At 38.9% G+C, this 23,879-nt stretch overlaps 1 protein-coding gene across 6 annotated transcripts in view; it reads left to right on the top strand.

Annotated features, from left to right (window-relative positions):
• The window catches only part of EDA2R (ectodysplasin A2 receptor), a 45,487-nt gene extending 34,179 nt beyond the window's left edge, over window positions 1–11,308 (top strand). Inside the window, exons 3-7 of one of the 6 annotated variants that reach the window (XM_055268265.2) lie at window positions 481–659; window positions 1,201–1,286; window positions 2,905–3,069; window positions 5,607–5,663; window positions 5,836–6,224. In XM_055268265.2, coding sequence (XP_055124240.1) covers window positions 481–659; window positions 1,201–1,286; window positions 2,905–3,069; window positions 5,607–5,663; window positions 5,836–6,218 — 870 coding nt within the window. In that variant the 3' untranslated portion in view covers window positions 6,219–6,224. Of the gene's footprint in view, window positions 1–480; window positions 660–1,200; window positions 1,287–2,904; window positions 3,070–5,606; window positions 5,664–5,835; window positions 6,225–7,613 lie in introns of those variants that run through there. The other 5 variants (XM_063635141.1, XM_063635140.1, XM_055268270.2 and 2 more) reach the window with 5 other exon arrangements.
• The last annotated feature ends 12,571 nt before the right edge of the window (window positions 11,309–23,879 follow it).

Below are 23,879 nucleotides of genomic sequence, written 5' to 3'. Positions count from 1 at the left end.
AGCAATATGGGTCATTTCTTGGGGAAAACTTTAAGAGCTTATACACAGTTCACAATGTTTCCATCATAAAAGCAGAAAAATTAAGCTTCTGTAACCCCGGGTACCCCATTGAGGATTATGTACAGCAGAGTCCTCAGGAACCCCCTGGTAGGCAGATATGATGAATGAGAAATAAACTTTTATTCTTTTAAGACACCGAGATTTAGGGTTTGACTTTCGCCATACTACAGCATAGCCTATGCTGACTGATACAAATACTTAGCTTTACTTCATTCTGTGTACTCTTATATTTGATATTATTCTTCTATTTCATCCTATTTTATCTTTTAATGCTGGCTGGAAGCTAGTGAATTGGTTTTATGATTTAGTAATGGGGTTGCAAGTTGCAAAATACTACTCTGTACATGTCCACTTGTCCCACAGGTGATCCCATCTCCAAGCTCCTATAAAGCAGTATTAACAATTCCCATCTGTCTACAGGATTGCGGTTATGGAGAGGGTGGAGATGCCTACTGCACAGCCTGCCCTCCTCGCAGGTACAAAAGCAGCTGGGGCCACCACAGATGTCAGAGTTGCATCACCTGTGCTGTCATCAATCGTGTTCAGAAGGTCAACTGCACAGCTACCTCTAATGCTGTCTGTGGGGACTGTTTGCCCAGGTGAGCCTGCTTTATGAGACCAAGCTTGTCTGGGTTTTTCCAGCTATTGGAGGTTTCTCCCATCCTCACTTCTCAGAACTTAGTTGAAGTATTCTACCTATAAACATAATATTCAGTTTAAGCTCCCAGAAGAGAGAAGTAGTGTCTTCCCAAGATACCTCTATAAAGTGCTTAGCACATTGTCAGTCACAGATAAGTACTTGACAGCTTTTTCATCATCACTCTCAGCTGAAGACCAAAGTTCAAGGTAAATCTCACTGTAGACTCAAAAGAAGTTATGATGTACTTGGTAGCAAAGCAGTGCACCCCTCTCTTGTGGAATTAGGTCGCCTTTTGGCTACATGGTGTCATGAATGGGGGAAGAAGTAGAGTGTCTGGGTCTCTGAGTCAGAAAAAGACACAGAGGCAGATAACTCAGAATGAGGGGTGGGCATTTACTTTCAGGTTGGCAAGATTCTTAGGAGCTGCTTTCCCAGGAAGAACTGGTCCAAGTGCATTGCTTGTTTGATCACCCTGCCATTCCTAATTGCTCTGAACACAGGTTCTACCGAAAGACACGCATTGGAGGCCTGCAGGACCAAGAGTGCATCCCATGCACGAAGCAGACCCCCACCTCTGAGGTTCAATGTGTGTATCCAGTTCTCTTCTTCCCTTTTCTCCTCATCCCATTGGGTGGCAGCAAGATAGGGTAGTAAAGACTTCCCATATCCCCTCATACCTTTTCATGTAGAGTAGAGTGGCAAGGGAATCAGATTAGAATTCTGGTTTTACAACATATTATCTTTGTAACTCTATGCAAATCATTCAATCTCATTGAACCTCATTTCCCACTTCTGAAAAAAGGGTGAGTCATGATAATCATTTTTCTTCATACCTTGTGTGGTGGGTGTCTAGGTCTAATGATAAAATGGATATTAGGAAGCACTTCACAAATTATAATATTTGTAAACCTATGAGATATTATTATTATACAAAGTATATAGGATCCCCTGGGGCTGAGGACTTGTAAGAGGCTGAGTGAAGAACTAGGGTCCAATCTATGCCTATACCACTATCCATTTATCTGATCGTCTATCTTTTTTGTCTACCTTCTATTTACTTACTTACTATTTTAAAATTATTGATATATTTTTTAAATCATGAAAATTTTCAAACATGTAGAAATATTTTTAAATGCAGAAAAATATAAAATTAAAATGCAATCACCCAGCATCTACCCAAAGTTAATAAATCATAGCATTTTGCATATTTGCTTCAGATTTTTTAAAAGAATGAAGATTCCACAGATATAATGGAATTCTCTTCTAGATTCTCTCACAGTCCTATTACCTCCCTACCTCCTCAGATACAACCACTATCCTGAAATTGTATGTATTCTGTTGGTAGGCTATGCTACAGTAACAAACAAACTGCAAAATCTTAGTGACTTTATACAATAAAAATTTATTTTTTTTTACTATGCAAAGGCCTTCCTACATCATTTCACTGTGCATTCTAGACCATATGTCTTCCAGGTCAATGATACAGGGGAAGAGATGGAGGAGACATACTGGTTCTTAACTGCCTCAGTCTGGAAGTGACACATGTTATTTCAACTCACAGTTCATTGGCCAGAAGTACTCTGATGGCCTTACTGCAAGGGTATAAGGGAAATACGTGGGAGTATGTGGATAATTGGTGAGCACTATGCCTTTGCCATACTCTCCACTAATATTTGAATACTTGGGTTCTTTTGTGATATATGTGCATATTCATAACCAATATATGCTATTATTATGTATTGTATAATGTTTTATAGAAATGATATCAAGCTATATGTTCTGTTTCTCCAACTTTCTTTTTCCCCTCTACATTATTTATATTGATCCATAAAGGCCTTTAAGTGCCGTATAATAATGTAAGATTTTAGGATTATATCATGATTTGTTTATCTTGTGCTCTACTGATGAATGTTTTAGCTTGTTTCCATTCACCTGGATTGTATAATTAGATGTGGCATAGAAAGATCTTAGGATATGTGCATCTTTGATTAATTGTACTAATTTGTACATACCAGCAGTATATACAAATTATTTTGTCTTGTTCTTTATAATTTTGCCTGCTCTAGAAGTAAAACCAGCATAGCCACCCTAATTGGGGAAGGCCCTAGGGAGAAGGGTGACAGCCTGAGGAAGTCCAGGTCCAGGGTCAGGGTGACTGTTTACTGCCCACGCTAACTGACCTCCCTCATTTTTTTGTCTCACAGGTGCCTTCCAGTTGAGCTTAGTGGAGGCAGATGCACCCACAGTGCCCCCTCAGGAGGCCACACTTGTTGCACTGGTGAGCAGCCTGCTAGTGGTGTTTACCCTGGCCTTCCTGGGGCTCTTCTTCCTCTACTGCAAGCAGTTCTTCAACAGACATTGCCAGCGTGGTAAGGGTGGCTGTTTCATGTTTCACATGAATCAGGAACAAGGTTCTTATTGGCAGAAGAGAGGAATGTTTTGGGGTTGAGAGACAATGGGTCTTTTCTACCATGCTTGAAAACCCCATGAATAGTCTCCTGTTGGCCTGGGGAACTATCTGGGGCTGCAATAGAAAGCATGGGACTTAAGAGAGTACTGAAGCCAACCCTGAGAGTTTAGAAGACCTGGTTCATTACGTTTCAAGGGTTTTTAAAGGAACGTGGTATGGTGGGAAATCCCTCAGGAAAGGAATCGGGAGACCTAGGTTCTACATCTACCTCTAAATCACCATGTAACCTTAGACAAGTCATCTAGCCTCTTCAGACCTTTTTCTTCCTAATCTTTAAGATAAGAGATAGGATTGAATTTGTTGATTTCTGGGTTCTTTTCCAATTCTTTATATCTATACTAGTAGGTATAAATTCTAGAGCACGTCATGAATTGAGGAAGGCTCGGCTATATCTGAGATATGACTGTAATAAAAGTGGTTGAGGTCTAAGGCCACTGCTATCAGGATAATAACTTCACAAATGGGGACAACTGAAAGCTCTGTGTCCAGAGTAGTTGGCAAACCTAGACTTTTTCCCTCAGATAATGCTGATGTCCAAGAGGTCTGGCCCAGTCCATATCAGATGGCCATGCAAAATTCCAGATGGAAAGTCATATTTAAAGTCACAGTAACACTGTGATCTCTATTAAGCACAACTTCAGCTACTAGACAAGAATGTGGGACAGAAAATCCAGCTCACTGAGGACAAAGATGAGGGAGGTGGGAATGTGGCTGGTCAGGACCAGGCAAAGAGTTAGAACTGCAGCCAAGAATACCAAGGTTCAGTGCAGCTTCATTGCCATTAAGGGAACTGAGAGTTAGGCAGGGACACTGAAACAGGAACTCAGATAAGACAATGAAGTTGATTTATAAGGGGGAGAATAAAGTTTACTAGATAAAAGAGTGCTCAGGACTCCTTTTCAGCCCACTGGATACTGTGTGCAAAGCAGCAGTATTTGTGTGGGAAGACCCTGCTAATGTAAATTTGCCTTGGGTCAGTTTGGCTCTGGGGCCTAGCAGACGATCTTGAAAAGCCCAAGAGGTATGTTTGGTTGTGCCCTGGCTTAATTGGAGATGAATATAGCATTTCATGGGCTGCAGGATACACAGGGAACACTGTTGTTCCTTTATAATTTTTCTCAAAGTCTACTTCTTGCTAGCTCCTGGGACACTGTGACTCAAGGTAGACCTTCCTGTCTCTGAGTTTGGAGGCCAATGTCCCACATAAGAGCTGTTGCTTAGGCCCTGGGTGCACGGACATGAAACATGAGCAATGAAGCATTTGGACTCCAGGGTCCAGAAGATGAAAATGAGAGAATATCCGAGAGCTGCCTTAGAAGAAGAGAGATGGGTAACCCTTTTCTGCTCTCCTTCTATCCTGAAGATAATAATGTGGTAACCTGCTTGGAATATGAGGGCAGGCAGTTTCCTCACTGTTTTTATAAGGGGTAGGAAGGCTAGACGTTTTCTCACTTTGGAAAACTGTTTTTCAGGAGTCACTGACTTACACACATACTGGGATGAGATGTATGTGAGATTTAGATCCAGTGTAAGGTTGCAAGAGAGAAAAGTGCAACTATGGCAAACTACAGAGCATATCCCTTAGCTAAAGGAGAATCCCACTACATAGCTCCAGCTCTTTGTAACCATATGGAAATATTTAATGTTGCAAGATCTTCTACATTTTCAAGAGAATTCAGAAATCTGAGTTTCTTAATGAAATTGTGTTAAACATAGTCAATGAATTTGAATAAAGAGTGAAATCACAACCAAAGCAAAGAGGCCAAACACAAATCCCATAGGTTCTCAGTTTGTGACCTGATGTTGAATCAGATCCATGCATAAAGGGGATATTACTTTTCTATCATGGCCATAACAAATTACCACACATTTAGTAGCTTATTATCGCACAGTTTCCATAGCTCAGAAGTTCAGCAGGCTCAATTTGGTCTCTGCTTAGAGTCTCACAATGCCAAAATTAAGATATTGGCAGGACTGTGTTTCTTTCTGGAGTCTCTGGAAGATAATCTGTTTGCTTGATCATGCATAAACGTGGCAGAACTCAGGTCTATGCAGTTAAAGGACTTAGGTCCCATTTCCTTGCTGGCTATAAGCTGAAGGCCATTCCTAGCCTCTAGGGCCACTTATATTCTTTGGCTCATGCCCCCCTTGTATTTTCAAAAGTAGCAATGGTGAATTGAGTTCTTCTCATGCCACATCTCTCTGATACTCTCTGTCTCCTCTGCCTTCCTCTTCTGCTTTTAGGGACACAGGATTACATTGGACCCATAGAGTAATCCAAGATTCTCTCCCTATTTTGAGATCCATAACCTTAATTCCATCTGCAGAGTTTGCCATGTAACTTAATGTACATAGACATAAGACCAGGCCATGAAGATTATGGCAAGGGAGATGGCATCAAAATCCTGTTTCCCACAAAGGTTTCTTTTTCTCTAGAGAAATTGATTATTTTCCCTGATCCAGTACCAGGTAGCCTCAATCTGATACCAGAATGTAAGTATGTTTCTCAACTGTGTCACCTCAGCCTGGTGCTAGGTGCTCTAGACCCCAGGGAGAGGAAGGAAAAAATCAGCTCCCAGACCTTTACCTATCTTGTGCTCAGTACCCAGTGCCCAGCTGAGAAGAGCCCCTGCTTTTGGGTAATCCAGTGGTTTTCTGCTTCGAGTTGCAGGAGGTTTGCTGCAGTTTGAGGATGATAAAACAGCAAAGGAGGAATCTCTCTTCCCCGTGCCACCCAGCAAGGAGACCAGTCCTGAGTCCCAAGTGAGTGAGAGCATCTTTCAGACCCAGCCACTTAACCCTATCCTCGAGGACGACTGCAGCTCGACTAGTGGCTTCCCCACACAGGAGTCCTTTACCATGGCCTCCTGCGCCTCAGAGAGCCACTCCCATTGGGTCCACAGCCCCATCGAATGCACAGAGCTGGACCTGCAAAAGTTTTCCAGCTCTGCCTCCTATACTGGAGCTGAGACCTTGGGGGGAAACACAGTCGAAAGCACTGGAGACAGGCTGGAGCTCAATGTGCCCTTTGAAGTTCCCAGCCCTTAACTCTAATGAGGTGAGCTGGAAAGGTGGATCAGAAAAAAAACAAAAAAGCAAAACAGAAATTAAGGACTAGCCTCAAGGAATTCTCTTCTTGAATATTATTGTTCACTAGGAGTGGAGGAACAGCAGCAAGCTAGGAACGCTTGTGGATGGAGGGGCAACAGTGGTGATGCTAAACTTTTAAGCCAGACAGATATCACACTTCTGGGTCTACAATTGTCAGGGAACTGGCAAGGTTGTCATGATACCAGTCTCTCCATTTTGGTCTTTTGTGAGCTCTCTCAGGGCCCCACTATCTAATGGTCATATTCAGGTATCTCCCTTTATGTGTACAAGCAGCATAGCATGGTAGAAAAAAATATACAAGCCTTGTCATCTGGAAACCCTACATTTCAAATCAACCTCCATTTCCTAATAGCTATACAAACCTTGTGTGTATATCCCTTCATTTTACATTTTACAGAGGCAGGAACTGAGACACCGAGAGGGAAAGTTAGCTTCTCAAAGTCACAGGGCAAATTAGTGGGCTAGAACTGGGCAGGAACCCAGATTTGGGGACTACATTTTAGAGTTGGTCCAACTCCACCATTGCAACCGTTTGATAGCCAATGTTACTTTCTCAAAGGCTTATGTAGCATGAGGTAGGAGAGTAGGTAGATTCCCAGTTTTCAACTATCCAAATATCTTGCAGTGCCCAATTCTGTATTTCTTCAGTTAATACGTTTTCAGTTATCCCAATGACTTCCCCGCTCCCTGCATCCAACCTAAGAAAACGTGAACAAATGTATATTTGAAAGTCATAACTGATATCAAATTTGAAAGTTATAACTGATGATATCAAATCAATCAACTTAGGTACCTTCAAGGTTGTCTAGTCCAGTTCTTCTTCCAAGGCTTGGGTGCATTTTATAATATCCCCACTAAGAGTTTGTGTAGTCCTTGCTCACATACTTGAGGTGGCAGAGGGCTGACTACTTCTCAATGTATATTACAATATACACAATTGTGACTGGTGGGTTTGAGCTCAATGTAAGAAAGAGCTTTCCCTATAGTACCTGCAAATCCATCCTGGCTCTGTTCCTTGTGCCAGACAGACCTCATCAGTTTCCTCTGCTTTAAGATAGCCCTGCAGAGGCTTGAAGACAACACCGCCTCTCTGGAGAATACCACTTTAGGTTCCTCTAAAGTATGTGGAGCTTAGAACTAAATCCATCTTCAGGATAAATGGTTTCACTAATGTAGAATAAGGTAGAATTGTCATATCCCTGTCTAGGTAATGTATTTCTGCTATTACATCCTCAACCATTGGCTTAACCTATGATATTTGGAGGGGTAGAGAAAGAAGGGTGCTAGTGAGATTTCCCCACATGTTTCTAACTTGATTTGCTCTCTCCCTAGGTCTCTTGGGCTCCCGGCAGGCTTGCCCAGTGGTTCTCTCTGGACTCTGTTCCTATACCACAACAGCAGCAGGGGGCCTGAAATATGGTGTCCACAAGAGCTAATACTCTACAGTTGGGGCATATCCTATCCCATCCCACCAGAGGATTGATTCTCCATTTCACCAGGACTGATCTGGAGCACTTCTTGCTTCCCTGTTGTAGTCTGGGGAGCCAGATTCCACATTCATGGGACTACCAGACATGTTCCTAGCTCAACTTGATTATAGAGAAGAGGAGAGAGGACAGTGAATGGGGTAGGGTTTTCATGGCTGCATTTTTGGTCAGGTAAGCCTCTCAAAATTGTGTTGGCACATCTGCCTAGCACTTTAGGGACAAAATCAAACCCTTCTCCCCTTTTAGCTCCTCCACACTGCCTCCCTCCTCAACACACACACACACACACACACACACACATATACATAGACACACACACACACACACACACATATTAATATCTATCTTGGGGGAGGCCTGGTGCCATAATTCCCAAGTTCATGTCTCAGACTGCTTGCTGCGTTGCAGCATGAGGCAGGGCAAACACTTTCCCTCTAGATCCCTGGGGCCTCACCGTGTATTTGAGGTGCTCACCACCCTCAGCAGGGAGAAGGGCTGAAGTTTGCCATTTTGGAACCTTTCTGAGCCAAAGTAATCTTCCTGCTGGGGCCTGGGTTCCCCAAACTACCCCCCAGCAGTCCCTCAAAGACAGCCCTCAATCCATTTAGGGACATCTGAGTATGACTCTTTATATTGAAATGTCAATTCAATCCCAGCTCTCTCACCACTGTTCCCCTTTGATTCTTTCTCAATTGTCTTTTTGCCTTTAGCTCCCACCTATACATCTCATGCTCAGAGAAAAACAAGTTCCTTGGAGGTTGTATTCTTTATTATCTGAGAATCTGTCTGAAACTTGTACAGCTAGTTCCTGTCCCACAAGTATTAAGTGGTTTATTAAGTACATTAGGCAGAATGTGCACTTCATCACCAGGTTCTAGCTCTGGCAAAGGAGTGCTGTCTACAGCAAGATTTTTGCTTTTAGAATTTTATTAAATACATCTTTTGGGTTTGTCCATCTACAAACACTGATTAAGGGCCCCTGGGGCAACCAATTGATCAGATTACTAAAAGCACTTGGGAAAAAGCAAAAAGGTCCCATTGTACTGGACTGAGGATTAAAAGCAATTGAAATACAAGCCTGTACCAAGCAAGCAGCCTGGCCCCACATAGGTATTAGCAAATACGTGGTAACCACTGTTTCAGGCCTTGGCCTTTAGGTTTCCTGTTTGTTTTTGTTTTTGTTTTTCTGCAACAGGTTATTCTTATCTCACTGGCTTTCACTGATCATGTGTATACCTTCTGGTAGAAGAAATAATATCCAGACAGGGGATGATTCGGCTTGAGCAGGCTGCAGGTGTTCAAAGGTTGCCATGTGGCTGGCTGTGGTTCAAGCCCGCATTTAACACTGCTGCTCTAGAGGAAAGATAATGATTGTAACACAGTAATAATAATAATAATAATAACAAAAATATGATAAAGTGACAGAGTAAGCCTTCTTCAGTGTGCTTGCTCATGGCATGAATGTTATGTGGACAGCCCAAGCCATACCAGAATCACCTTAATTCCAACTTTTTGAGGTTCAGCAACTGGAGGTGGCAATTTGCTTTGCATTTTAAGGTATTTCGGGTAAAGGTGAAGTGAAGGATATTTGTCTTTATAATTTCTGTTTGGCCATGGCAAATATCATGGTTGAGTATTTGCTTCAGGAGGGTTCTTTTTACGGTTTTACTTTTCAATGCTGAGGCATATTTCTTTGAGCACTGTGCTTTTATGTGTCTTTCTACAGAGGGGTTCTTGGTCAGTGGAAGAACAACGTACACTTGATAGAAATATTTTCAACATACATTGAGCCTAAACAGTAGTTAAGTTGTCTCTAAATTAACTAGCAAAAAGAAAAAATGTAGTTTTTGTTTGTAAGGAAGGGGAGGTATTTCCTGAGAATGAATTTTTTTTTTTTTTTTTTTTTGGATTACTGTTTTTCTCTCCATATACCTTGACTTGGATTTTGACAGGAGGGAGTCTGGGAAAATAACTTTTTCATCCAAGATTCTCAGATCCAGGCTAGGAAAGGATTCAGCACTACAGCGTACCCCTCTACAACATACAGCCCTGTCACACTGAGATCATAATCCCTCCTGTCCCACTCCTCTCTACGAACCCCACCTTACTAGCTAGGTCTTCAGTGTTTTACATTGAATATTGGTACATTTTAATTATTTTTTTCTCATAAATGGGTTATTTATAGAGATTTTGTTAACTCTCGAGCCATATGCATGTGTACATACTGGCAGGGCTATGTTTGTTTATGATGCTCTGCAAACATTTCATATTGGCCAATAAACAGAAATATATCCAAAAACCTTGTTTATTCCTCTACTTTCAGAGAACCTGGTGAATCATTTTGCTCGTGTGTCTTTTCTCAGTGAGCACAGCAAAAAATGTGTTTCTGATCATTGGACATGGCATCAGTAGTGATGGGATTCACTGACTTGTCACACAGGAGATCTGGGTTATAGTTCAAGCTCTCTTTCTTTTTCTAAAATTGTTTATGCCATTTATATTCTCCTCTGAGATAAGGATCTACTAGAAACTGTTGTGTTCTAAACTAATACTTATCAAACAGGGTTCCATGGTCCTAAGGGAACTGTGCACGTCTTCTGAGGTCTGCAAAATCTTTAGGAATTTAAGTGTGTGTGTGTGTTTTCATTTTCATTGTAATGTCTTAAAATACAAGCATATTCTAGCTAGACCTGTTAGGAGTACTGCCTTGCCATTTCAGGGTCTGTATTTATGTTGATAATCTTACCAGGTTAAAGAGACCACCTAAAGAGACACTATTTAATTTTGAATGCTATACTTTACTATAATTTAAGAGGCAGGAAAATCAAATCTCCTTCCATCTTTAATATTCTATAATCTTGACAACAACACATGTTGGCAAGGATGTGGAGAAATGACAAGTCTCATATATTGCTGGTAGAATTACAAAATGGTATAGCCACTTTTGAAAACAGTCTGGCAGTTTCTCTAAAAGCTAAAGCTAGAGTATGATCCAGTAATATCACTCCTAGATATATACTCAATATAATTAAAAACATATGTACACACAATACTTGTATACAAATATAGAAACATTATTTATATCCAAAAAGTGGAAACAACCCAAATGTCCATCAACTGATGAATAGATAAAAAGTTGTGGTATATACATATAATAGAATACTATTCATTAATAAAAAATATTGAACTTCTGACACATGATACATTGTAGATGAACCTTAAATCATGTCAAGTAAAATAAGCCAGATACAAGAGACCACATATTGTATGATTCCATCTGTATAAAATGTCCATAAAAAGCATGCTAATCAAGACAAAATGTAGATTAATGGTTGCCTTGGAATGGGCGTGAGAAAAACAATTAAATGTTAATAGGCATGATGGATCTTATTTAAAGGATAAAGATGTTCTAAGATTTAGTTATGGTGATGTCTGCCCCACTCAATAAAGTTAACAAAAATCATTGACTTGTATACATGAAATTATGAATGAATTTTATAATATGTAGAATATTCCTCAATAAAGCTGTTTTAAAAAATATTCTATGATTACTGATCTCTGATCTCTGAGTAGACTGCTATTGGTTTACTAATTTACTTTCTTAAAAACGTTCAGGGCTGATTCCATAACCAATCTCTCTCTCTCACACACACACACACACTCACCACTTAATTGCTCAATTCAGAGCAAAAGAAAGAGACAGAACTTGAGTCCTATTCAGTTCTCTTCTTTTTAGTCTCTCTACACCCTATGTAGCCTAGAGAAAAGAGGGAGAGAAAACATCTAGGCAGAACTTAGAGGAGGACGACTTAGGAGGTATCACTCAAACCAAAGGAGAAAGGACGGAGGAAACCACTAAGCCTTAGGGGTGTGTATAGGAAAAGATATATTGGGAAATAACTATCACACGCTGTAGAAGGATTTATTGAGGGAACTACTACAGAATGGGGGAGAAGTGACTGGAATTACCAGGAGGTAAGAGGCCAGGGCTTGTGTATTTATCATGCCTCTGTTTGATAAAAAGCATTTTTTAAATCCTAACTGGGCCTTGCATTCTCACTTGATAAAATTATGAATGGTGGTACAGTGGGGGAAACGGAATCCTCTGATTTATGGATGATAATAAAGGCATAGGAAGGGTTAGCATTTAGGCAACCCTTGTCTGTTTTGGAGTTGATTTCAGTGTGTGCCTGTGTCAAAGTGCAGTGAGCCCCTACTCTATACCCCAGAAGGACATGGGGAACCAGATCTCTGTGAATAGATGGATCAAAGCAGCAAACAAGTCATCAAACTGTCAGACAAGTTTCTTAGGTGATTGTTAATAACCTTTTCATTAGGGACCAAAAGCACTTGCATATTTCTGGGCTGATATGATGCTACTGCATTTTATACTCACAGTGTGATTGGCAAGTTTCTATGTACCCAGCAGTTAGGCTTAATTTTAAGTCCTCAGAAATTGTGTACACATGAGTGTTAGGGGTTCACATGCTGCCTGTCAGGATAAAATGGATCCCCACTGAGGGCAGCTGTGCAGTCACATGGCTATCTTCTACAAAGCCTTTCTTCCTTGTGGTTTCTAGTGGGAGCAAATTACCTTCCTTAAGACCTCTTTTCTAAGGAGTAGTGCAGTGAAAGAGAAGGTGGATGAAAAACTAATATTTAGTGATTATTGCTTGTGTGCTTTTTTACTTCCATACATTGTCTTATTTAATACTCATGATATTCCCAGGTGGTAGGCATCCTTTACAATCTTTATTTAACAAAAGAAGAAACTAAAGTTCACAAAGGTTTAATAATTTTTCTGTGAATATACAGCAGCAAGTGATATGCTGAATTTCAGCCCAAGACTGTCTGACTCTGAGGCCCAGCACTATCCACTACACCACAGATGCCTCCTTAAGACAGGCCTCAAAAAAGAGGACGTTTATCCCATTGAGTCCCTCATAGTGTTCAACTTGGAAAACTACATCAGACAGTCTCCCTAGGAGTTTCCAAAACCACATACTAGTGTCAAAATATCATCAGTTATTATAAAATCAGTTATATAAAATCAGTTATTGCACTTATAAAAATGCAAAATGCTCTGGAAAGTCTCAGCAATAGAATCAAACAAGTAGAAAAAAGAAATTCAGAGCGCCAAGAAAAGGTCTTTGAATTAACCCAATCCAACAAAGATAAAAAATATATAAGAAAATATGAACAAAGCCTCTAAGATGTCTGGGATTATGTGAAATGACTAAATCTAAGAGTAATTGGCGTTTCTGAGGAAGAAGAGAAATCTAAAAGTTTGAAAAGCTTATTTGGAGGAATAATTGAGGAAAACTTCCCCAGCCTTGCTAGAGACCTAGACATCCAAATACAAGAAGCACAAAGAACACCTGGGAAATTCATCACCAAAAGATCATCAACTAGACACACTGTCATCAGGTTATCTAAAGTTAAGAAGAAGGTAAGAATCTTAAGAACTGTGAGACAAAAGCACCAGGTAACCTATAAAGGAAAAGCTATCAGATTAACAGTATATTTCTCAGCAGAAACCCTACTAGCTAAAAAGGATTAGGGCCCTATCTTCAGCCTCCTAAAGCAAAACAATTATCAGCCAATAATTTTGTATCATGTGAAAATAAGATTCGTAAATGAAGGACAGATACAGACTTTTTCAGACAAACAAATGCTGAGAGAATTTGCCACCACCAAGCCAGCACTACAAGAACTGCTAAAAACAGCTGTAAATATTGAAGCAAATCCTGGGAACACATCAAAACATAACTTTTTTAAAGTATAAATTTAACAGGACCTATAAAACAAAAATACAATTTTAAAAACCAAAACAAACAAACAAACAAACAAACAAAAAACCAAGGTATAGAGGCAACAAATAGCCTGATGAATAGAATGGTACCTCATATCTCAGTACTAACATTGAATGTAAATAGCTTAAATGCTCCACTTAAAAGGTACAGAATTGCAGAATGGATAAGAATTCACTAACCAACTATCTACTGCCAAAAGCAAGCAGGAGTAGCTATTCTTATATCATACAAAACAAATTTTAAAGCAAAAGCAGTTAAAAAAGACAAAGAGGAACATTATAAAATGATAAAAGCCCTCATCAAACAGGAAAATATCACAATTCTAAACATATATGCAAATAACACTGGAGATCCCAAATTTATAAAACAATTACTAATAGACATAAGGAATGAGGTAGACAACAACCCAATAATAGTGGGGGACTTTAATACTCTACTGACAGCACTAGACAGGTCATCAAGAGAGTAAGTCAACAAAGAAACAATGGATTTAAACTACGTCTTGGAACAAATGGAATTAACAAATATATACAGAACATTTCATCCAACAACCACAGAATACATATTCTATTAAACAACGCGTGGAACTTTCTCCAAGATAGACCATATAATAAGCCACAAAATGAGCCTCAATAAATTTAAGAAAATTGAAATTTTATCAAGCATTCTCTAAGATCACAGTAAAATAAATCCAGAAATCAACTCCAAAAGGAACCTTCAAAACCATGCAAATACATGGAAATTAAATAACCTGTTCCTGAATGAGCATTGGGTCAAGAATAAAATTAAGATGGAAATTAGAAAATTCTTCTAAATTAACTACAATAGTGACACAACCTATCAAAACCTCTGGGATATGGCAAAGGTGGTGCTAAGAGGAAAGTTTATAGTCCTACAGGCTTACATCAAAAAGTCTGAGAGAGCACAAACAGAAAATCTAAGGCCAGACCTCAAGGAACTACAGAAACAAGAACAAACCAAATCCAAACCCAGCAGAAGAAAAAAGTAACCAAGATAAGATCAGAACTAAATAAAATTAAAACAAACAAACAAACAAAAAACACAATACACAAAAAAAGAAACAAAAAGCTGGGTTTTTTGAAAAATAAAATTGATAGACTATTAGCAAGAATATCCAAGAAATGAAGAAAGAAAATCCAAATAAGCTCAATAAGAAATAAAATGGGAGATAATACAACTGACATCCCAGAAATCCAAAATATCATTCAAGGCTACTATGAACACCTTTATGCATATATAAATAGAAAACCTAAAAGAGATAGATAAATTCCTGGAAAGATACAACTCTCCTAGCTTAAATCAGGAAGAATTAGATACCCTGAACAGACCACTAACTAGATGCAAGATTGAAATGGCAATTTAAAAATTATCAACAAAAAAAGTCCAGGACCAGACAGATTCACAGTAGAATTCTACCAGACATTTAAAGAATAATTGGTACCAATCCTCCTGACAGTATTCCACAATATAGAGAAAGAGGGAACCCCAGTGAAATCATTCTATGAAACTAGCATCTCCCTAATACCAAAACCAAGAAAGGACATAATGAAAAAAGAAAACTACAGACCACTATCCCTGATAAACATAGATGCTAAAATCCTTAACAAAATACTAGCTAACTAAATCCAACAACAAATAAAAAAGATAATCAACCATGATCAAGTGGGTTTCATACCAAGGATGCAGGGATGGTTTAATGTACACTAGTCAATAAATGTGATACACCACATAAACAGAATTAAAAACAAAAATCACATGAACATCTCAACAGATGCAGAAAAAGGATTTGACAAAGTCCAGCTTCCTTTTATGATTAAAACTCTCATCAAAATCGGCTTACAAGGAACATACTTCAAGGTAATAATAGCCATCTATGACAAACCCACAGCCAACATAATACTGAATGAGGAAAAGTTGAAAGACTTCCCTCTGAGAACTGGAACAAAACAAGGATGCCTACTCTCACCACTCCTCTTCAACATAGTACTGGAAACTGGAACTCCTGGCCAGAAAAATCAGAAAACCAAAAGAAATAAAGGGCATCCATACCAGTAAAAAGAAACTAACGCTGTCAATGTTTGCTGATAATATGATTCTTTTTTTTTCCTTTTTCTTTAATCTTTTTCTTTCTTTTTTTTATTATTATACTTTAGGTTTTAGGGTACATGTGCACAATGTGCAGGTTTGTTACATATGTATCCATGTGCCATATTGGTTTGCTGCACCCATTAACTAGTCATTTAGCATTAGGTACATCTCCTAATGCTGTCCCTCCCCCTTTCCCCCACCCCACAACAGTCCCCGGAGTGTGATGTTCCCCTTCCTGTGTCCATGAGTTCTCATTGTTCAATTCCCAATTTTTTAAAAAGAAAAGAATAAAATGGAACTGATAGAACTGAAAAACTCACTTCAAGAATTTCAGAACACAACCCAAGTCCTAACAGCAGAATCAACCAATCTGAAGAAAGAATCTGAGATTTCCAAGACAGGTTTTCTGAAATAACTTAGGCAAAAGTAAATAAAAACAACAAACAAGAATGAGCAAAACTTCTGAGAAATATGGAATTATGTAAAGAGACCAAATCTATGAAAATTGGCATTCCTGAAAAACAGGGAGAGAAATCAAGCAACTTGGAAAACATATTTGAGAATATCATCCATGGAAATATTTCTATCCTCACTAAAAAGGCCAACATTTAAATTTAGAAAAATGCAGATTGCCCCAGTGAAATACTACACAAGAAGAACATCCCCAAGACAAATAGTCATCAGATTCACCAAAGTGGAAATGAAAGAAAAAAATGTTAAAGGCAGCTAGAGAGAAGGGTCAGATTACCTAGAAAAGAAAACCCATCAAGCTAACAGTGGACTTTTCAGCAGAAATCTTACAAGCCAGAAAATGTTGGGGATCTATATTCAGCATTAATAACAACAAAAAAAATTACAACCAAGAATTTTATATCCAGCCAAACTAAGCTTCATAAGTGAAGAAGAGATCAGAGTCTTTTCAGACCAGAAAGTGCTCAGGGAATTTGTTACCAGCAAAACTGCCCTATAAAAGGCCTTTAAAGGAGTTCTATGTATGAAAAGATCATTACCTGACACTACAAAAACACAATTATGTATGTAAAACATTGACACCATGAAGCAACCACACAATCTAGTCTGCATAGAAACTGGCTAAAAATACAATGACAGGATCAAATCTGCACATATCAATACTAAACTTGAATGTAAATGGGCTAAATAAAATTAAATAAATTAAAATGCACAGAGTGGTAAATTGTATAGAGAAGCAAGACCCAGTTATGCTTTCTTCATAAGACTCATCTCACATCTCACATGCAATGTCACACATAGGCTTAAACTAAAAAAATGGAGATCAATCTACCAAACAAGTGAAAACAGAAAAAGACATAGGTTGTTATTATAATTTCAGACAAAGCAGGTGATAAACCAACAAAAACAAGAAAGAAGAGCATTACATAATGATATAAGGGTTAATTTGACAAGAAGACCTAACTTTCTTAAATATGCATGCATCCAACATAGGAGAACTCATATTCAGAATGGAAGTTCTCAGATACCTAGGAATAAACTTAAATGTCCAAAAATGATAGTGGGAGACTTCAACACCCCACTGACAGTATTAGATCATTGAGGCAGGAAACAAGCAAATATATTTGGGACCTGAAAGTGACATTTGACCAAATGCAACCAATAGACATCTACAGGATGAAGAGCAGGATAGAGAAATAGAAAACTCCAATTTTTCCCCAACAAAGACACCAAGTTAACAACTATCTATGCAGAAAAAAAGAAAGAAAAAGAAAGAAAAGAACCTTCAAAAGAACAAAAAATCAGGTGAGCACTCATAGTACCTGGTTTTAACGTTATATTGCTGAAAGAGGCACTGAAGAGATAGAAAAAAAGAAAACAGTGCTCAATTGTGGACGCCACACCTTCCTCACCCCCAGAAGTGGTGACCTGTTGGGGAAGCATCTCTGGGCAGTGGGAGAAGAAGAACCTGGAAATTGTGAGGCACTGAACTCAGTGGTGCTCTCTTAGAGCAGAAAGAAAAGCCAGACCAAACTCAGCTGATGCCTGCCCACAGAGAGAGCATTTAAATCAGTCCCAGCAAAAGGAGAATCACCAATCCAAGCTATCTGAACACAAGTGCCTGCAATACTGACCACTGAGGGCCAAAGTGTGCTTGGTCACTAAGTAAACTTGAAAGGTACTCTAGGCTGTAAGGACTACTGCGTGTATTAGGCAAGTCCTAGGACTAAAATTGGCCCAGACACAGTGGAATGGGGACAACACATGACATACTGAGACACCGGGCAGACAAGGGAGTACTGGCATTACCCCTCCTCTAACTCCAGCTTTACAGCTCAGGGCTTCAAAAGAGACCCCTTTTTCCACTCCAAAATTGACCACCTCCTTATGCCTGAAGAGAGAAGAGGGAAGAGTGGGGAGAACTTTATCTTGCATCTAGCAAGACACAGCCACAGGGCGCTGGTGAGAGTAATGAGGACCCCATACCAGGCCCTAGCTCCCAGATGACATTGCTAGTCACACTGTGGGCAATAAATAAACCTGCTGCCTTGAAGGGAATGCCCCTATCCTAGAAGCATTCATCACCTACTAACTGAAGAGCCTTTGGACCCTGAATAACCATCAGCAATAACCAGGTACTAAAACATTGATCTTGGTGAGACTTTGTGTCTTGCTGGCCTCAGGTACCAACACTGTCACGGGGGGTAGAACACCAAGTGAAAACTTACATTCCCCCATTCCAGAACTTGACATTTGGATGGCATTTCTGGACCTACCCTGGGCTAGAGGGCTACTCACTATGCTGAAGTATGAGCCCTGGACAAGGCAGCAGTCACCCAAGTTGACTTAAGAAATGTTGGGCATTAAGGGAACATCAGTGGTAGTCTGGAAGTAGTCCTCATTGACTGGGGTGGTAGTGGCTACTTGGTGAGGCTCTTCTGATTTTGCAAAGTAGAGGAAAGAGTGGGAAGAACTGCCTTTTGTGGTTCAAGTGCCAGCTTAGCCACAGTACAATAGGATACCAGATAGAATTCTAAGGTTTTTGACTCTAGTCACTGACTCCCTGATTGCACTTCTGGAACCACCTAGGGCCTGGTGGACCTTGTCACCGCGAAAGGAAAAACATAATCCTGGCTGGCATTGCCTTTTGCTGATTGTAGAGCCCTAGCAACTTAAGTGAACATAGGCAGTAGCCAGGGAGTGGTTAGAGGAGGCCTAGGTAAAGACCCAGCACCGTACTGGCTTCATTTCTGACCCAGCACACTCATAGTGGTGATCACCAAAGGAATGCTTGTGTCACTCTACCCCCACCTTTAGGTGGCTCATCACAGAAAAAAAGACTTCATTTGTTTAGGAAAAAGTAAGAGAACAAGAGTCTCTCCCTAATAATCCAGAGAATTCTCACAGAATTTGTCCAAGACCATCAAAAGAGTATCTTTATGGGTCTGCAAGAAACACAGTGTTACTGGTCTTGGGGTACCCCCTAAAGCAGACACAGTTTAGATCACAAAACAGAAATCATTTTAAATATCAAAAAAGCCTTCCCAAGGAAGACAGCCACAAATAAGCCCAGACAATAAAGCCTACAAAAAGTACCTAAATCTTCAATACTCAGGCACTGAAAAACATCTAGAAACATCAACACCATTCAGGAAAACACGACCTCACCAAATAAACTAAATAAGGAACAAAAAAATCTAATCCTGGGGAAACAGAGATATGCGACCATTCAGAAAGAGAATTCAAAATAGCTGTTTTGAGGAAACCCAAAGAAATTCAAGGTAACAGAGAGAAGGGATTCAGAATTATATCTGTTACATTGAAAAAGATTGAAATAATCAAAAAGAGTCAAGCAGAATTTCTGGAGCTGAATGGTGCAATTAACATACTGAAGAATATATGAGAGTTATTTAATAGCAGATTGAATCAGGCAGAAGAAAGAATTAGTGAGCTAAAAAAACAGGTTATTTGAGAATACACAGTCAGAGATAAAAGAAAAAAGAATAGAAAAACAATAAAGCACAAACAAGATATAGAAAATCACCTCAAAAAGGCAAATTTAAAGCTTATTCACCTTAAAAAGTAGGTAGAGAAAGACATAGGGGTAGAAAGTTAATTCAAATATATAGTAAAAGAGAAATACATAAACCTAGAGAAAGATATCAATGTCCAAGTCCAAGGAGGTTTTAGAACACCAAGCAGATATAACCCAAACAAGACTACCTCAAGGCATTTAATAATCACACTCCCAAATATCTAGTATAAAGAAAGGATCCTAAAAGCAACAAGAGAAAAGAAACAAATAACATACAATGGAGCTCCAATAAGGTTGGCAACAGCCTTTTCAGTGGAAACCTTACAGACTAGGAGAGTAGAATGACATATTTAAAGTGCTGAAGGAGGCTGGGTGTGGTGACTCAGGCCTGTAATTCCAGCACTTTGGGAGGCTGAGGCAGGCAGACCACCTGAGGTCAGGAGTTCAAGACCAGCCTGGTCAACATGGCAAAACCCCGTCTCCACTGAAAAAAAAGAAAAAAAAATTAACTAGACATGGTGGCAGGCACCTGCAATCCCAGCTACTAGGGAGGCTGAGACATGAGAATCACTTAAACCCAGGAAGCAGAGGTTGCAGTGAGCTGAGATCACACCACTGCACCCCAGCCTGGGTGACAGAGCAAGACTCCATCTCATTAAATAAATAAAGAGCTGAAAAAAAAAAAAAAACTACCCTAGAATAGTATATCTGGAGAAAATATTCCTCAAACATGAAGGGGAAATAAAGACCTTCACAGACAAACAAAAGCAGAAGATTTTATCAATACCAGATCTATCCTACAAAACATGCTAAAGGGGGTACTTCAATCAAAAAGAAAAGGACGTTAATGAGCAAAAAATAATGACCCAAAAGATGAAACCTTACTGGTAATAGTACGTACAGAGAAAAACACAGAATATTGTAACACTGTTACTGTAGTGTGTAAACTACTCTTACCCTAACTAAAAAGACTGATGAAAAAATAAAAAATAATAACTACAACAACTTTTTAAGTCATAGTCAGTACAATAAGATATAAATAGAGTTAGGAACAGGCCCCCAAAAATCTGGCCATAAACTGGCCCCCAAACTGGCCACAAACAAATCTCTGCAGCACTGTGACATGTTCATGGTGGCCATGACGCCCACACTGGAAGGTTGTGGGTTTACCAGAATGAAGGCAAGGAACACCTGGCCCACCTAGGGCAGAAAACTGCTTAAGGGCGTTCTTAAACCACAAACAATAGCATGAGTGATCTGTGCCTTAATGACATGCTCCTGCTGCAGATAACTAGCCAAATCCATCCCTTTATTTCCGCCCATCCATTTGTTTCCCATAAGGAATACTTTTAGTTAATCTATAATCTATAGAAACAATGCTTATCCCTGGCTTGCTGTTAATAAATACGTGGGTAAATCTCCCTTTGAGGCTCTCAGCTCTGAAGGCTGTGAGACTCCTGATTTCCCACTGCACACCACTATATTTTTGTGTGTGTGTCTTTAATTCCTCTAGAGCCACTGGGTTAGGGTCTCCCCAGCCGAGCTGGTCTCAGCAAATAGAAACAACAAAATGTTAAAAAGTGGGGGAACAAAATTAAGGCTGATTATTTTATTAGATATCTTTTTGCTCGTTTGCTTATGCAAATAGTTTTAAGTTGTTATAAGGTTAAAACACGGTTATAAGAGAGTATTTGCAAGTTTCATGGTAGCCTCAAACCAAAAAACATACAATGGACACATAAAAAATAAAACGCAAGAAACTAAATCATATCACTAGGAAAAAAATGACCTTTACTAGAGAAAAACTGAAAGAAAAGAAAGAAGAGTAGCCCACAAAGCAACCAGACAACAATAAGGTGACAGGAGTAAGTCATTACTCATCAATAATAACATTGAATGTCAATGGACTAAACCCTTCAATTAAAAGACACAGACTGGCTCAATGGATGAAAAAAAGACCCATTAATCTATAGCCACCAAGAAACACACTTCATCTGTAAAGACATAAAGAGACCGAAAATAAAGGAATAAAAAAGATATTCCATGCCAATAGAAACCAAAATATCACAAAAGTTACAATACTTATATCAGAAAAAATAGATTTCAAGACACAAAGTATAAGAACAGACAACGAAGGCCACTATGTAATGATTAAGGGGTGTATTCAGCAAGAGGATATAACAATTTTGAGTATATATGCATCCAACACTGGAGCACCCAGACGTATGAAGAAAATATTATTACACCTAAAAAGAGAGATGGGCCCCAATACAATAATACCTGGAGATTTTAACACTCCACTTTTAACTTTGGACAGATATTCCAGGCAGAATATCAACAAAAAATGTCAGAATTAATTTTCACTGTAGATAAAATTGATATAATAAATATTTAAAGCATTTTATCTAACAGCTGAAGAATACACATTTTTTTTCTTCAGCAAATAGAGTATTCTCAAGGATAGACCGTATGTTAGGTCACAAAATACTTCATAAAACATTAAAAAAATTGAAATTATGTCAAGCATCTTCTCTGACCACAATGGAATAAAAGTAGAAAATAATAAAAAGCAGAATTGTGGAAACTCTACCAATTCGTGGAAATTAAACAATATGATCCTCAATGACCAGCAGGTAAATAAAGAAATTTAGAAATAAATAAAAAAATTCCTTGAAAGAACTGATAGTAAAAACACAACATACCAAAACCTATAAAAAATAGCAAAATTGGTACAAAGAGGGAGTTTATAAACATAAGAAAATACATCAAAAAAGAAACAACTTCAAATAATAAAACTTAACAATGAATATTAAAGAACTAGAAAAGTGGGGCAAACCAAGCCCAAAATCGATAAAAACAATAAAATAATAAGAAACAGAGAAGAAATAAATGAAACCGAAATTTAAAAACATATAAAAGATCTTGGCAATGTGGGCCCTTTTTTGGTTCTATATGAACTTTAAAGTAGTTTTTCCAATGCTGTGAAGAAAGTCATTGGTAGCTTCATGGGGATGGCATTGAATCTATAAATTACCTTGGGCAGTATGGCCATTTTCATGATATTGATTCATCCTACCTGTCAGCATGGAATGTTCTTCCATTTGTTTGTATCCTCTTTTATTTCATTGAGCAGTGGTTTGTAGTTCTCCTTGAAGAGGTCCTTCACATCCCTTGTAAGTTGGATTCCTAGGTATTTTATTCTCTTTGAAGCAATTGTGAATGGGAATTCACTCATGATTTGGCTCTCTGTTTGTCTGTGATTGGTGTACAAGAATGCTTGTGATGTTTGTACATTGATTTTGTATCCTGAGACTTTGCTGACGTTGCTAATCAGCTTAAGGAGATTTTGGGCTGAGATGATGTGGTTTTCTAGATAGACAATCATGTCATCTGCAAACAGGGACAATTTGACTTCCTCTTTTCCTAATTGAATACATTTTATTTCCTTCTCCTGCCTGATTGCCTTGGCCAGAACTTCCAACAGTATGTTGAATAGGAGTGGTGAGAGAGAGCATCCCTGTCTTGTGCCAGTTGTCAAAGGGAATGCTTCCACTTTTTGTCCATTCAGTATGATATTGGCTGTGGGTTTGTCATAGATAGCTCTTACTATTTTGAGATACGTCCCATCAATACCTAATTTATTGAGAGTTTTTAGCATGAAGGTTGTTGAATTTTGTCAAACGCCTTTTCTGCATCTATGGAGATAATCATATGATTTTTGTCTTTGGTTCTGTTTATATGCTGGATTACGTTTATTGATTTGCATATGTTGAACCAGTCTTGCATCCCAGGGATGAAGCCCACTTGATCATGGTGGATAAGCTTTTTGATGTGCTGCTGGATTTGGTTTGCCTATATTTTATTGAGGATTTTTGCATCAATGTTCATCAGGGATATTGATCTAAAATTCTCTGTTGTGGTTATGTCTCTGCCAGGCTTTGGTATCAGGATGATGCTGGCCTCATAAAATGAGTTAAGGAGGATTCCCTGTTTTTCTATTGATTGGAATAGTTTCAGAAGGAATGGTACCAGTTCCTCCTTGTACCTTTGGTGGAATTCGGCTATGAATTCATCTGGTCCTGACCTTTTTTTGGTTGGTAAGTTATTAATGATTGCCTCAATTTCAGAACCTGTTATTGGTCTATTCAGAGATTCAACTTCTTCCTGGTTACATAAAACCTTC

Source organism: Symphalangus syndactylus, chromosome X (genome assembly GCF_028878055.3).
Source record: "Symphalangus syndactylus isolate Jambi chromosome X, NHGRI_mSymSyn1-v2.1_pri, whole genome shotgun sequence".
NCBI classification, from domain to species: Eukaryota; Metazoa; Chordata; class Mammalia; order Primates; family Hylobatidae; genus Symphalangus; species Symphalangus syndactylus.
The sequence above is the reverse complement of the archived record's forward strand: the minus strand, read 5'-3'. Positions and strand labels throughout refer to the sequence as shown.